The 16,420-nt window shown below is 36.9% G+C and overlaps 1 protein-coding gene across 4 annotated transcripts; it reads left to right on the forward strand.

The window, feature by feature from the left end:
* Positions 1-45: 45 nt before the first annotated feature.
* On the forward strand, positions 46-16,349 carry LOC135682838 (beta-lactamase-like protein 2). Of its 4 annotated transcripts, none has more exons than XM_065197904.2 (13): positions 46-1,370; positions 5,908-6,263; positions 6,546-6,620; positions 7,058-7,213; positions 7,323-7,463; positions 9,089-9,207; positions 9,646-9,798; positions 10,096-10,224; positions 10,358-10,472; positions 12,825-12,903; positions 13,139-13,315; positions 14,125-14,240; positions 15,965-16,349. In XM_065197904.2, exons 1-13 carry the CDS (start codon positions 1,286-1,288, stop codon positions 16,304-16,306), a joined length of 2,043 nt encoding a protein of 680 aa, XP_065053976.2. In that variant the 5' UTR covers positions 46-1,285; the 3' UTR covers positions 16,307-16,349. The 4 variants fall into 4 exon arrangements, with proteins under 4 accessions (XP_065053976.2, XP_065053978.2, XP_065053980.2 ...); XM_065197906.2 differs by lacking the exon at positions 46-1,370 and adding an exon at positions 1,871-2,342; XM_065197908.2 differs by lacking the exon at positions 46-1,370 and adding an exon at positions 2,351-3,076.
* Positions 16,350-16,420: the final 71 nt, after the last annotated feature.

Below are 16,420 nucleotides of genomic sequence, written 5' to 3' on the forward strand. Positions count from 1 at the left end.
GTTAATGAGTAATTCCTTATTAGTCTTTGCAAGTATATTGGGTGTGGTCGAGGTTGGAGCTTCTAGAAGTTACCTACAGCCCCCCCCCCCCCAAATGCTTTTACCACTTACTGCATTTTTCAAACTAATTTAAGCACTAAAGTGAAATTGGAGAGTCTTTCTGTGCTTTGATAAAGTTGAAAGTTTTAAGCCTATATTTTGAAAATGTAATGGAATTCTACCCTGATTTGACGTAAAATTGTATTAAAATTTTAATCTACAATGCGAAATTGCTCATTAAAGGAAATGCTTTGTAACTCAACAGGGATTGACCCATCAACCTTTGATAAAGGAGATTTGATTTGCACATGGCTATGAGATCTGCTGGCGTTCAGTCGTTACTATAATCAATTTGTCGATTTTTCTGTAATTTGCATTGCCATCGATATTTAATTTATATTTTGGCTACGAGGAGAGGTCCTGAGGAAAAGCATAAATTTTTTCCTATTTCCTAGGAGAAGGCTGCACCAATCCACCCTGCCTCTTTTCCCAAGCCCAGAATTAATGTCATCTTCTTTATACTGCTTTGTTCTATTCAGTTTTAGTCTTGCTTTAAAATATACTAGCCGCTTATGAAGCTCGGGAATAGTATAAAGTAGTATGTTTGAATATTGATCGCGAACTTTTTTCTTAATAAAATACTGCAAGACGTTTTTTGTAAGATTGGCGATGCCGCGCTTTTTAAAAACACGAAATACGCGACATTTCTCGTATGAATTGGCCTTTCTGTTTGCCAATGTTTAGTAAAAGGCAGAAAATGGAAATTAGATCTAGAATTTTAATCCAAATGGCTCGGTGGTTTCTCGCGATTGAGCTCAAATATTTACATATGTTATTTTGAAAGATCCTTTGATTACTGCTTAATTGCTGCTTTCAGATCATAATTTCTATTAACATGCGCCTCTAGGATTGCTGCAAGAACCTTTGCTTTGCAGTCAACCAAACCTAAGTCGCTTATCGTCATCTGAGATGGGTGTTTGTCAGCTTATTCATCAAATTAATTTGTTTTCTATTTGAATTGTTGCATTTCGTTTTCTCAATAAGACGGCTAATCTTAACCATCGCTAGTTTATAGTGTTTTAACGATTTTTAATCGAGCTTAAATCTCTTTTAACATTGTGTGTTTGTGCTGCATTCTAAAAGTTTTTTCGCAAAGATGGAGTGACTCTTTGCGCGAGAAACGCCGTGCGTTTTGATTCAGTCACCGCAGCGAGTCTTCTTTCAGAACAAAAGCATTTTTCTCGATATGGACGAGGTAATGGAGACATGCTACCCGCCAGACCAGATCACAGACAGCAATCACCCTTTGCTAAGAATGCCCCACAGTATTGGTGAGTAATCATTACCCTATATCTTGCTAGACTCTAGTCATTTTATGCATTTTCGTTATTATACTCGTTTAACACGTCTTTGCTAATCGACCATGGTTTTAGTCGTGCTAGTTAAATCCATGCTACATAAATGAACCATGCGCATCGCAAGCTTAACCCCTTGCAATCTAGCAACTTCATTCACCTGAAAGCCAGTTGTGTTAGGTCGGACAATTCTGTTTGCATGGCATCCAATCATCAGCCTCTTTTACCGCAGTTTTGAAGTTTTTACGCATAATACAACCAATTGGAGATGTCAGGCCATCTGTTTAGCCACACTTTTGTTGCGTAATTGAAATGCAATCTTATTTCCTATTTAATAGCGTTAAGTTTAGGTGGGAGGAAAATAGATTTACACGTTTATATTTACAGTGTCGAAGAAATTGATAGACTGTTAACTAGTATCTCGCAAAATGCTACCCTGGGTACCAGACTCACTATATAAAATAATGAATAACTCTATTTTATTTTATATATAGTGAGTCTGGTACCCAGGGTAGCAAAATGCATGCTTTAACGAACAAGGAGCGGTAAATTGCAGCCGGTGAGCTATGGGTTCCAGAGAAATCTTTTTGCAAGACTGATCAGCAGGGGTGTAGAGCTAGGGGGCTGAGCCCTCCTTGTTGATGCCGAAAATGGGCAAATTTCTACTTTTATTATTGTTTTTGCGCAACATTTTGTTCAAGAGCCCCCTTGTTAGTGATGAGTGGTATTTCAGTGATTGTGAAGGCGCAAAGTTTGGTTTTTGTAAGCAAACAATTACCGTTAATCTATCGGTGTTTGCTATATATTATATTACGAACTTTGAAGGGGATTTCTTCGGCTTGGTGTCTTTCCAGCCATACGCAACAGATCAAACATAATTTGCTCAGTTACTGACAGCCGTATATCTCGCTTGGTTTTTATCAGTTGTTTTCGCTTCCCAACGGTTTTGTAAGTATACCCATCCATACGTTAGTTTCTGTGAATGTTAATTTTGTTTTATGCGAAGTTTGTGGAGCTTACATTATTGACTGGTAGTAACAAGATTAGCTCGGTACTTGTTTTGAAGTCTGTTTGGCAAGGTTCAGAGCCGCAAAGCAGAGAAATTTAAGAATCACAGGCAACAACTCTCGATTCATTGACAGTCAACTCAGATATCGCAAAACATATTGGGAGCCATTAGCGAAAATCATTTTTGAAACGATTTCCACAAGTTCTTGGAATTAATCACAAGCTTAGTGGGCACGAAGAAACGCCCATGTAGAGCTCCCTTGAAGATACATTTGAATATACCGCAATACGAATGGAAGTGCAAAATAAGGTGATCGTAAACCTTGAAAACTAAAGATTAACTATACGCAACTCCTAATGAGAAAAATGCAACCAAAGACGGATTACAGAAACACGATCAATAATTTAAAGGAATTATTAGTTAAACAGCCCTAACGCTCCTAGGTCTTGTTACTTTGCCGTGAATACATTATTCTATCTTCGCTTGCTCAGCTTCTGTTTCACACATATCACCTACATTCCAATTCCATGGATGGTATTCGTTGTTATCTTGCCTCTGGTGTCGCAAATACGGTGTTTTTCGCCCTGCTAGATCTTGAGTTTTAGTCTTCGCGATTGGAAGGATATTAAGAATGGAGGCTGTGGCAGCTTCGCTGATTGCACGTTCTATTCTGGTGAGCTCCTTGTTATCACTAATTATGGGTCATTTTTTGCCCTGTATCATTTAAGTGTAAATCAAATTATCATTTCATGTCGAATTGATCATTCTAACCTGGCAAAGAGTTCATTAAACAGTTTGCATTCGCGTTCCCACTTATTCATTCTATGACGTAATTTCATGTATGATGAGACATGTCCCTTTATCGTTTTGTATTCCCACCAGAAGGACCGTCATTCATTGAAAATAAAGAAAAAATCCAAACTCATTTAATGGTAAACACATTAATTCAGGCATGAGACGACGTTACAAGAACGGCCTATTGCGAAGAAGACTGAGTGGCTTTAGAAGAATACAAATACCCCCTCGTAGGGTATTGCGGTCATTGAGAACGAGAGTACAGTAAAAACGAGTTTGATCGTACAAAAGAAACAAAAAGGAACCCATTCACTGGAAGTTCCTTAAGTTTTTCAGTCTTTAAATCAGTTTTCAATACTTGATTTTCAGTTATTTTGATTTTTAATGGCCCTAGTTAAAAGATAGAGACAAAAATTTGAAACAGAATTTAGAAAAACGCATTGCTACAAGATTTCGTCAATTTCCACCAATGTGATTGGCTGCCTGGCAAAAATCTTCAGATGCAAACAATGGAGTGTCAGATATTTCCAGGCTTGGGTCAGCTTTTAATTGCTAGATCTAGTTTAAATATTTTCTTGCCTTCTTTTATTGTTGGCCAACGAATATTTACAAAAATTATTAAGTTTACCTCAAAAATGCTTGCAATGTTCTGGCTATATAGAAGCTAAACTAATAGAAGCTAATGGAAACTACTTCTAAAACGTCAGTAATCTCCTTTTCACCTTTTAATGTATCTTATTTGAATGAATGATCCATATCGTGTTTTCGAAATGCATCTTGCGTACCATCAACTTTGCCTCCATCCTTAGAAGCTAGTGCCAGGGGCGTCGCGACCGGGGGGTGTGGGGGGTGTCACCCCCCCCCACCCAATAGTATCTCAATAGGAAATTTCAGGTAAAATCTGCTTGGTGGAAGAAACGCTTTAGGTATTTCAGAGACCTTCATGTCATAAAATCAATAAAGGATCGAGCAAAGGCAGTTTCTCCGTTGGTTAAATATGATTTTCTTTGATATGAATGAAGGTAAACAAACTAATGATTTGAAGATTTGAAGATTGCTTGTTAGCAATAAATAAAAAATCCAGACCCTTTTTAGGTAAAATTGTGTCTTGTGTCCATTTCTCCTAAAGTTTCTCAGTAGAAGCGTCAACTGCAATTCACTATGAGCTCCAGATGTTTCTTAACATTAGAAAGGCGTGCTAAGATGGGGAGAGGGATCTAAATGTAGAAGTAACTGACAACCTGGTATTTTACAAGACCACGGCGAAATTGTTGTTTTTATCTGCTGTAAAAAAACTTTTTGCAAAAAAACAATAATTTTCAATAGGAATAGGATTGCTTTAGTGAGATTTGCTTAAAAGAGTGCATTTTCCAGGGAAGTAGAAGCATCAAAATTCGAAAATTTCCTCCTCTTTCGGCGGCAACCATGGTGCGGCCTCAGGTAGTAACTATATCCTTTGCCCATCCAGATATAGAGTTTTGACAAGACTATAAGGAAAGTCCGTTATTATCATACAGAGTTAGATTGACAAAATGTATTGCAGAGGTTTGTGACAGCAGCTAAAAAATTTCAGCCAATAATGTTTTAATAAGGTAAATTTGTAGTCCACCCCCCCCCCCCCCCCCACGAGGCTTGCCTCGCGACGGCCCTGGCTAGTGCGACCAGCTCTATGAGTGCTACCTACAAACGAAATACCTATTTTGTTGCAAACAACTTACTACAGCTTTCCTTTTCCATGTGATTGCCAGAGTTTAAATTTGTTGGCTTTGATTTCTTTATGTACCTCCGTATCCCCGGTCTGTTATGACGCCCTGCAGACCTGTTGCCATGGTACGAATTAGATGCCATGAGTTTGGAGTCGCCTCTATCATGGTTAAAGTAACCTGAACTCAAAAGAATGCACCTTTTATCTGCTTTCTCTTAGTGTTGACAAGAGGTCGAATCCTCTTATCCTAATCTAAATATTAAGTTTAGAAGCACTTGAAGTTGGTTTTGCAGTGTGCATTCTTCATAGTATTTTGTGTATTGGTTTGTCATCAGTATACCCTGTCATCGAGAAAAGCCAGCTGTCACTCCCGGTGTCATGTGTCACTGAATAAAAACTACGCAGCCGTAAGCTTTTGCTTATATACGCTTAGTTACTGTGCAAATACAAGTCTTCAAATGGGAGAATTGTCTCGGAAGTGAATTTGCATCAAAATAAAGGTAATATAGTTTTCAGTTTCAATTCAGGAATAGTGTCTACGGCACTGAGAGGGCTCTTTTTAGACGTGAACTGAATCAAGTTTGACACACCTTTAATGCTTCCAAAGTTGATAAGTTTGTCATTTCCTGTTGCTCTTTCGATTTGGATATGGATGGCCGCAAACAAATATTCCTTATTATGCTGCCTACAAATTGACTCAACAGGGCTCACCCTCTATTGCTATATATCTGATCCACTTTTATCTATCGGATGTGCAGTTGTTGCTGCTTTCGTTGTATTCTATTGTGTTTTCTCAAGTTAAACGGTTTAAAGAAAAAAATATCTCTATAAAGAAAAGGCTGGACTGGAAAATGTTTATTTAATTTTGTCTACCAGTGCAAGTCTTATTATTCAAAGAATAACGTAAACTTGTGTTATTATGATGATTATAAGTATTCTGCATGCAAATATAAGATTGAAATACTATTAAAAGGCTCTTTCAATTGAAGTTATTTACTTCTAAGGTAAGATGACTGTCATGGAAAATTTTACCTCTGAAACTGCAAAAGTACAAACTGAAGACCAAAAGGAAATCGAAGCAGAAAACAGGAAAGGGAGCAATTGTCAAGCAGAGATGGACATTTCGAAACGAGGTTTTGCGAGGGAGAGTGTTTTTCAATTGATCATTGATCCTAATGATCAGAAGAAAATGGACAAGTGCAAAATAAACAGAAATATACGAAAATCTTTGATGACGCTTGTAATCGCACTTGTCGTGGCAATGATGTTTACGATGACAGCCCTTTACATAGCAGAGAGAGAAAGGAGAATAAAGTTAGCAGAAGACTCAGAGTATGCCATGCTTGAAGCCCAGCAGAAGGTAATTATTTGCTTTGCTACAGCTGTTTCTAGGAGATAATTCATCGCAAGTTTACTCTTTGGATGATAACTTCTAGATTGCTGAAATCTTTACCGCTGTACCCGACGAACGTTACAGATGACCTTCGTTCTGTTTTGTTTGATTCTGACAGAGGTGCATGGAGGGGAAGAGGGGGAGGGGGGCTTAGCCCCTTTTTTAAAATCCTCCCCTGCTCCGCAACTGTTTCAGTTAAGTTATTCATGTAGAGGCTCTTTGATTGATGCTCAAGATTTCTCCATTTAGCTAGCAACAACAACGACGGCAACGAGGACTATAGCAACGACAAAAAGAGCGGTGAAAACTGTCTCCACTGAACAGGTAACAATAAAAATGCATGTTAATTTTTCATACTGTCAGTCAATGCGTATGACGACTCTGTCTTTTATCAAAGAAGGATAACGAAACCTTTTATGAAAGAAGGAATTTTGGATGTGATTATTTATAGGCTCTTTGCTTGTTTTTGACGTTGAGAAGAATCTGTCAGCTTTTATTTCATAAATATAATACGATTTGTGCATCGAATAAATGATTATATTTGTGCATCGAATCAAGAATAAACTGTGAACATCTCACGGGTTTTGAATCCATGCTTTTAGTTGAAAAGTAGATCCCGAGAATCCTACAGCTAAGTTATCAGCATTTATTTCAAATTTTGCTATTTTAGTGAATTGTCTTTAGACAAAGGTGTTTGCGCTGCGGTCTGGTAGACGGTGTGTTGGCATGAAATTGTTAATGTGTATTTTTGCATTTTGTAGCCTGGAGCAATTACACCAATGATAAGGCCTGATGTTCCTGGATGTGTCCCTGTTTTTGATGCCCATCCTTTGCTAACCATTCCACCAGAAATACAAAATTTGACCAAAATCCTTGACTTGCAAGTGGAAAATCTTTACAAAATGCATCAATTCAAGGTAATTATTTGAAACAACTTTTTTAAAAGAAGTTTTAAGTTTCAAGTATAACCCATCAAGTATAGCCCAGTCTTCAATTTGTTTGGTCTTCAGCTTTTCTTTTTTCCAGGCAGCATCTGTAGCTTTTTCCTATCGTGGAAATATTTGGTGGTCTAAACATGTTGGAAAACTCAACTTTACAGATTCCGACTCGCCTTCACCAAACAATGACACGCCATATCCAATTGCTAGCATCACGAAACTGTTCACGGTACGTCTCGCGTTTGAAATACATTTATGCCTTTGCATTTAAATTTTTTATGTTAACTAACTACATCTTGGTTCAAACTGGTGCTAAATGCCCAAAGCCGATTGTAATTGATATGATAAAAACGACCTTGGGGACAAACTACAGCACAGCATTAGATTTTTAGCCATTACACTTTTTTTTATAAGAACCAGTAAATTTAAGTTCAGGCTGACTGTTCTTAATTTTTTCGAAAATCTGAGGCTGGATTGTTTTTAAGTTGTTCTTAATCTAACCGGGTGTAAGCAGTGCGGGTGCTAGCTTTTTCGCTCGAGGGTGGTGTACAGGCCTCATTTGCCAACAAAGTGAGTGAGACAGCCTTAATTTGCTGACAAATTTATATATTCACCGAAAAAGCACCCACACATCGCTAAAAGTCCTCGATTTTGAGAAAAAACGTTGTTCAAAATTGCATTTTTCAGAAGCTCAGCCTCAGCTTGTTTTTAATTTGTTCTTCACTTTTGACCAATTTTGAGGCTCGTGTTCTTGTAAAATTGTTCTTATAAAAAAAGAGTGTAGGTCATGATAAAAGGAGTGGGTATCACCAAATTCCCTAAATAATGATGTGATACTACACTCATTTCTTATAAGAAACTGGCTATAAGTAACGAGTACTAGACACTCAGAAAAAATCAAGAAACTTCAGTACTCGAAGCAAAAAAAATTTAGAAACTGTTTAATCGTAATAAAACTGAGAAGAACGAAATTTTGCAGCATCAGAACGGAAGCGAATTTCTTGACGTTATATAAAAAAGGTCACGAACATTTCATAATATCATTCATGACATCGTGATTAAGAAACTCTTAAGAAACAATGTGTATTTAAATTTCCAGAACATTAAGAAACTGGAGTATTCAACATCGAATTTTATTTCTTATAAAAAATGAGTTTACGTAGGATCTGAGATTGATCACATGAAGCTACTATGTACTGAATTAGGAAACTTGTACTGAAGGTTCTATTATACATTTGTATAATATGACGGCCTAGATAACACGAAGCTAGTGTAGTCACGCCAAAAGCAAATTACACCTTTCGGAGGACGCTTTTATGCCACAATTCAGTCATTTAAAAGCCTTGATCTATAATTTCAATTTATTGCTTTAAATTAATTTATAATGTGGTTAATGCAATAAATCAAGTGATTTAAACCTACAACTAAACAAGCTTCGCGTAAAATTGAATTACTGTATGTCGTTTCTATGTTAAGCATCTATTTTAAGGGTGACGTCATAAAAATATATTTTTAGAATGTTGACCACATAACCCAGAAAAACATCAAGAATTACATCTAAATATGCAAAAGCAGCTAATGTTGCTAACGGTCTTAACGGTTTTGCTAACGATTTGACGTTTGCTAACGGATTATTGTTATTTTGGGCCTGTCCAGAGGTTCGATTGGGAACTCATGTGGCGACATATCAACTGATTCATAACAAATTAAACAACGTTTTGCATGTTTAGCGGTAGCGATGCTCTTTCATGATACTCTTTCATGGTTCTGAGATTTAAATTTAAAAATTCTAAAAATAGATTTTTTGTGACATCATTATTTAAGAAACCTATTTTTAAAAAATTTCTTTCTTAGTCCTTCATGTTACACAAGCTATATGAAGAAGGAAAGCTTCGCCTTGATGATCCAGTAAAAAAGCATGTTCCAGAATTTTCTGTAAAAAACCCTTTTAACACAGAGCAAGTGACATTGAGGTAAAGCGCTGTTATAAAATGGGATTAGCGAAAATTTTTATTTATATATTCCTACCCTTTTTTATTCAATTAATTCGTCGAGATTGAAGATTTTGCACAAAAAGATGTTATGACGAAAGCAACAGAGACGTGCCCCTCAAAAATCTACACAGTCTACAACGAGATGAGATTTTGGGAGATTTTCATATAGTTCAATCGTCTTTTTTGAAAGTTTTTAGTTTTTTGTGAAAAAAATTCCCTCGGATTTTGTCTTTGCACATTGCATTTTCTCAGAAAAGTTTATTGAATATTCTCATAAATTTTCATTGCTTTCCCACATAAATTTTCATTGCATTTTTTAAAAACGATTTCAATTGTATTTTTCCGTTGATTTTTTTGCATGTTTCACTGATTTTTATTGCATTTATCGTTGATTTTCATTGCATTGTTTCGTCACAGGCAACTTACTTGCATGATGTCTGGTTTACCAAGAGAAGCACCTTGTTACCCTTATGAAGGTGACAATTTTTGCCCTTACAATTCATCAGAAATGTGGAAAAGGATCGCAAATATGTCACTTATTCTTCCACCTGACAAAAACCCATCGTACAGGTATTGTCTAATGTTTTCATCTAGTACTCGTACGTATTCTAATATTGTGTTTTGCATTCATTTTTAATCTTCTTCCACCCATGAAAAGTGCCGACTTATGAAACATCTTTAATTAATGTTTTCTTGTACTATAGAACTATTAATGTAAATTAAAGGGTGTCTGCAAAATAAAACATTACTTTTTATAATGTTGAACCAATTGTTCGAATCACTTTTTTGGAAACGTTCCTTAATGAATTTGTTGCAGGAATGTCAAATAGCTAAAATTAGTGTTTTGCCTAAATTCATTTTTCACAGCAATGCTGGATATTCTGTTCTTGGGCGTACACTCGAGCGTGTTGCCAAAGAGAGTTATGACGACTGGGTAAAAGAAAATATCATCAAACCACTTGGCATGAAAAACACAGGATTTGATCTATTAGGGAAGTGAGTGCAGCTTTTGTTCTACGAGAAATTTCTATAAACGTATTCGTTTGCTGATAAACATTTGTTAAGAAAGTGTTAAACTACTTGATAATGTATATGTCATTGCTAATTTAATCATAGCTTTCTTTTCAAGTGCCCACCGTTTTCCAGTCAGCTCCAACTTGGATGGTTCAATCGCAAAGATTGTCGAATGGGGATGGCAAAAGCCTGCTGGAGGCCTATTCTCGACAATCAACGATTTGAATCAGGTTTGCCTGCTTGTAATATCCTTTATCAAGCTCCTAAGAGTTTCAAAATATTACCATGCTATTTAAGTCTTTGAAGATATTGCAAGACAACTTCTAAGTTGTTTGAGGATCAAGGATATACTTCTTATGTATTAAGACAAGGCGCTTTCAAAAAATCTTAGACAAGAATCCAGTTTTCGCCAACAGTATAGCAGCGCATTTCTTCTTGGTTCGCTAATTTGATTACATCAAAAGGCATCCAACATGTTAAGTGAATTCGAATACAGAATTTTATTGAACTCACAGGAAGAGCTTGTTAGAATTTAACTGAAGAGAAAGTAGCTTTGATGTTTCTATCTTCTATGAAAACGTGGCTCTAGCAGAAAATGCTTATAAAAGAACTTTTGACTAAGCCATGATGGAAATGGTTTTATATTTGTATGAATTTTTGCTGTATATTCCATTACTTTTTACTCGTACCCCCCTTGAATAAGCCCTTACTGCTACCATAAATCCTCGAATCGGCCCACTCTCGATTTGTTGTTTTTTTATATCTGAGGTTGCTTTTGGCGTTTTACTGAATTACTACCAAAAATTCATACCTTTGGTAATAATGAATTAAATGTTCATAAAGAAATTGCTACTAGATTATACAAGCAGGGGCGAAACTTCACTATTTTCATTAGGGGGGTATGAAGCTTGGATGCCCGACGAAAGGGCGTGGCATGCTTGATGAAAGGGCGTGTCATGCATGAACTTAATTTTTAGAGCACATCGCCTCGAGGGCTGAAATCATCGGGAAGGCCGAGAGAGGGTCTTTAGACTCAGGCTGTTTGTTTAAAGTCAAGTAATATGCCTATAGTTCTTCTGGTGTTGGCTATTAACATTTGTTTCCGAAAAGCAAGCATTTGTAAGGCCTGTCTTTTCTATAAGATAGTCTTCACTTTCTAAATCACCTAGCTATTAAAAGAGCAATTCAAAAAAGGGGATGGAAGTAGGGTCTCAATTTTATCAAGGTGGAACACCAAAACAAAACATGGAATTTAGAAACAGCTACGCAGATTACATTGTCTCAACAAAAAAGAGCTTAAGTTGCATTTTCTAAATTTCATTTTCAATTTTCGGTTGCTCCGGAAGCAATTTCAACATTATTAGACGCCCAAGCACAAAGTACGTATCTCTAAATTCACCATAACAAAATCCATAACAAAATTCCGAGATGGTATATCCTTCATGCTTTGATTCATGATGCTTCTAAAACTGTCAGTGTTCCATGGGCTCCGAGGCAGAATGGAATCACAGCAAAAGATTTTGAAAAAGTTCTCTTGTTTTGCAAAATATAGAGGTGAGGGGTATGCACAGTGTTCATTTCCTGCTCGCATCAAACACACTTTACTTTCCGTCTATACTTTCGCTGTCGATCAATACTTCAGACTTCATCTCGAGGCGAAGATAAACATATGCGTGTCGAGCTAGAGACGAAAGCGCTGATCGGGAGGAGATTGAAAAAAAGATGGGGGAAAAGACCACAAATTCAAAAACCAAGCTAGGGCAAAAATGAGCAATGAAAGTGCGACCTAAAGAAAATTTCCAGATTTGCCCGACAGATACACTGGCAGCCATAAATTTGCCCGACAAAATCTGCTGTTTTGAAGATTGGGGGGGTGCAGCACCCCCCATACCCCCAGTAGTTTCGCCCCTGTATACAAGGTCCTTTAATAATATCTTTTTGATGTCTCCTATGATTTTATAAGCCCCCCTCCTCCCTCGTATAAGCCCCCACTCGAATAACCCTCCATCCGAAAATTTCAAAAATAAATAAGCCTCCAGGGGGATAATTCGAAGATTAACGGTACTTCAAGTCATCAAATTTCGTTTAATTTGAAGTCGCAAGAATCTAGATGTTATATCGTATTTTCGATATTAGTTTGTAGAAGAAGATTCCATGAAAGGCTAGTTGCACGTCTTCTATACTTCAGTTTCATTTTGAATAACATTTTTGACTTTTTGAACTTTTATGAGCTACAATTTGCATTTTGTAGGCAGTGAAAACTTTTTAACTTTCCTGTGGATCAATTTCGGCCCCGCTTGCCTTCCTCAAAATTTCTGGTATCTTTTTAATGTAACTTTTTTAGAAATGAGCTATGGTTTTGTCTTAAGCTTTGTCATTAAAGGAAGGTTGGGCCACGTCGATGAATTCCTCTCACGCTCTTGACTCTCTTTACCATGGGTACCAGACTCACTCTATATACAATTAGGGTCTGGTACCCAAAGTAAATTCTCTTCATGTTATGCATTGCTTTCCTCGTTGTTTGATAATCTTCCTTTGGTTGACCGGTGTGGATCTGTAGCGTTTTTCGACTCTGTTTGTAGGTAGCAAAGCTGATGTTCGAATTATTGAATGATACTACTGTTCTACACAGATCAACTGCAAGAAATTTATTCAAACCTGGTGAGTATTTAAACCATACCATGTCTCTTACAATACAGATTAGGTGTCTCACTTTTACTATAAAAAATGAATTAAATACAAATTTCCTTGTATCCTAGCATCAGGGACAGCCTGTCCCGCTTTCTTTTTTCTTTTTGTAACCTCTGAGACCTTGCTTACCAAAGATAAAATCTGCTGAACGTTATTTTCAGTTACGATGAGCCATTGATGTATTGGTATTTTTATCGTTTGACAGCATACCTTTTCAACACTGGTCACGGCGTAGGATATGCATTTGAGATCTATAATTCTGGGTTTGCAAAAGCAATGCAGAAGAACACAAAAAATATAATAGAATACCTTATATACATAAAAAGTGGAGCGGTCCTCGGCTATGGCAGCTACATTGCTCTGATCCCGGAACTAAAATTTGGTAAGATTTTTTCTTCTTCACATTAATCTTTTGAAATTTAAAGACTAGGTCTGTGCTCAATAGATTTGTCATTTAATTTCTGAAACTCGCCTAAAATTGACGGCTGCACCAGCTGCCGGAGAGTGAACTAATAACAATTTAGGTCGTGCCCTTTCTACTGTCAGAAAGCGCCCTTTCAACCAAAGGGAACACCTGTGCCCCAAATAGGGTGCAAAAATAACACCCCTCTCCCTGATGCCACCATAAAGGTGGTTGCGTTTTCAACAAAAGAGCACCGTGGAACTTTTTGGTACAAAAAGAGCCCAGTGTAGCATTGAGGGGTATTATAATTTTCTATTTCTTACGACAGTTTTATAGTTTTTTTATTTGACTTTGCAAGAACCTCAAAATTTGTAGCCTTGCCGCTTGACATCAAGTACTATTCCAGATAAGCGTGTATGAAAGCTTTATAATCTTTAGAATTTATATGTGTATGTTGTCTAAGGTTCAGCACCAAACAAGAGAGCAGGCAGAATGTAGTTAATGTGAACGGCCATTTTCGAAATATTTTAAAAGCAGAAAAGCGTCTGCTAACGGCTATGCAACTCAAGAACACCATCCTTTTTTCCTTCTACCATGAAGATTCGTAATTCAATTTGTAAATTCTCTCGGTTCACCACCGAATATGTCTTTCTTATAAATATATACCAATTTTAAATGATATTGTAGATCTATACGTTTGGTACTCTATTGTGCAGTCGGAGAGTATTTTTTGAAGAGTTAATAGTTTGAACGGAATTAGACTCACTTGGAATTTTAATTGTTTACAGCTGCATTTTCGCTAGTTGCGCATGGTGGAATAGAACATGCGGCATCTGAACTTCTCATGATTCCTTTACAAGCAATCTACCCGTTAGAAAAAGTTCTTATTCAAAATTTACCCAAGGTAAGAAAAATATAATTCCAGTCACCTACTGTCAATCTTACGTGGTATTTTTACATGCAGTCTACTAGTCTATCTGTCCATTTAAATTTATTTGCATTTTCAACCATACTTTTACTTGTATTTCAGTCATTTTTAGAGCTACTGCGCTACCGCCTGGTTTTCATGCCATTGCGCATGCACCAACCCGTTCTTGCCTCGGGTCAAGCAATTACATGAGCTAGCCGGGTCACAGAATAGGAATTAGACAGAAGGGGACCCTTCCCTATCAGATAAAGCCTGAAAATTCTAGCGCATACGTTAATATATACGAGGCTTAGCATGTATCTGTCGGGGAAATTAAAAAAAGAATGAAAGAAGACAATTTATTGAGACAAATGCCCCTTGATAGTGAACAAATTCAATTATGTATCATAATTTGTTTTCTATCGAATTTAATAAATGATTATTTGCCATGGCTAAGTTCGTATAATAAAATCGAGGTTAAAGGGGAATTAAGAAATTCTAACCTTTTTGCCTTTTTCCTGTTCTGTGGCCAGATTTCCACAAGCGATTTGACCCGTTTCGTTAAAATTTGAATAGTTGACTCGCAAGGTACCCTGGGTGCCAGAACCTCAAGAGAGTCAAAGGATGAAGAACGGGGGAAGGAATTGCGAAGGAGATTCGCAATTCCTTCCCCCGTTCTTCATCCTTTCACTCTCTTGAGGCTCTGGCACCCAGAGTACTCGCAAGGCAGCTTGGCAAGCGAGCTTAATTTAAAGTTCAGACGGCTCATTCTCCTAAAATCATAACCAAGGAAAAGGCTAGTTCAGGTGTGTAAACATACCATAGCATTGACACGGTATGATAAGAGATATTGTAGCATCAAGGAAAAATTTACACGACCCTTAAAAAAATCGGCAACGTTGTTGTCATGGTTGCTCGTTTTGACAATAACTCTCCAAACATGTAATTAAGGACCTGCTTATAAAGATCGCATCCGTTACAACTGCTAAAGGTAATCTGTCACGACTTTGATTGATTATAAGAACAAATGGATTTTTTATTGTTTCCAGTCCCCCTTTAATTTATCGCATTGTAAAAAATATGGCGGAGCGCTGGAATCGTGTTTAGGCTATTGTTCCAGCTATTGTTCTCTTTAACCAATCCACAACGAGACAGATTGCCTTTAAGGTAACATGACACGGACAAATTGCAAGATTTTTTTTTGTCATCATGAAGTAAAACAACACAGTTGCAACGGATGCGTAACTTTTCAAACCAGAGACCTCGCAAAACTTTCCTTTTGATTGGTTATCAAGGTATCTCCTTTTCTGTAGAACTTGCTCATCTTAACATAGAAAGAGAAAATTGAATCTCTTGTGTAAAGAATTATGTTATTTGAGACGAATCAGTTGTTTGAAACTCGCTTGGAAAGGTTAAGTGAGGGAGCCTTGAAATTTGGTGTCGTAAATGTTATGAATTGAAATTGTTTCAAGCAAAATCACATAGTTAACGGTTTCAAAAAATGGTTGAACAGTTTTGGCTCACCATTGATTGCAGGGACGGGGGCCACTAAGGAACATAATAAGAAATTCAAATTTTCGAGGGTCTTTTATTGTAAAGACGTTGCTTTATTGACATTTTTGTTATGAATTATTTCCATTTTTGCATGATGTCTAGAGCGTTATCGTTGTTTTCGTAGTTCTTTGCATCTTAATGCTGATGGCATTTATTCTTTATTTCAGTACGTATTTCCACCAAATCCTGATGCATTCGTTGGCAATTACAGTATTGTTCATTATTGGCCACTTATCAATAAACCTGTTAAAATATATGAACGAAATGGAGTTCTGTTTCTAAAAATCGAATGGTTGATCACGCCCTTATCGTATGATTCTCCTTGGGTTTTGGTTACTGGTCACTTCAAACAAAACCCTATCGGAGCATGTGAGGACTATTTCCTTAACAGTGGACTTTCAAATATGAAATTGTTTTTCAAAAGGCCTTTAAAACAAGGTGGAAGGTCACCTAGATTTCATGTCTTTGGTATAACTACGTACGGCTATGCAGAGTTTAAAAGAGTTTGATGTAAGTTCAGTATAATGCAAATAAAAATTAAAAACTAACGAATATTTGACACGTTCTCTTCCAACCACATTTCATGTGCTTGCTGTATGGGGGAGAAATAGAAAGCAGCAAAT

Source organism: Rhopilema esculentum, chromosome 16 (genome assembly GCF_057945365.1).
Source record: "Rhopilema esculentum isolate cy_ngs chromosome 16, ASM5794536v1, whole genome shotgun sequence".
Lineage (NCBI taxonomy): Eukaryota > Metazoa > Cnidaria > Scyphozoa > Rhizostomeae > Rhizostomatidae > Rhopilema > Rhopilema esculentum.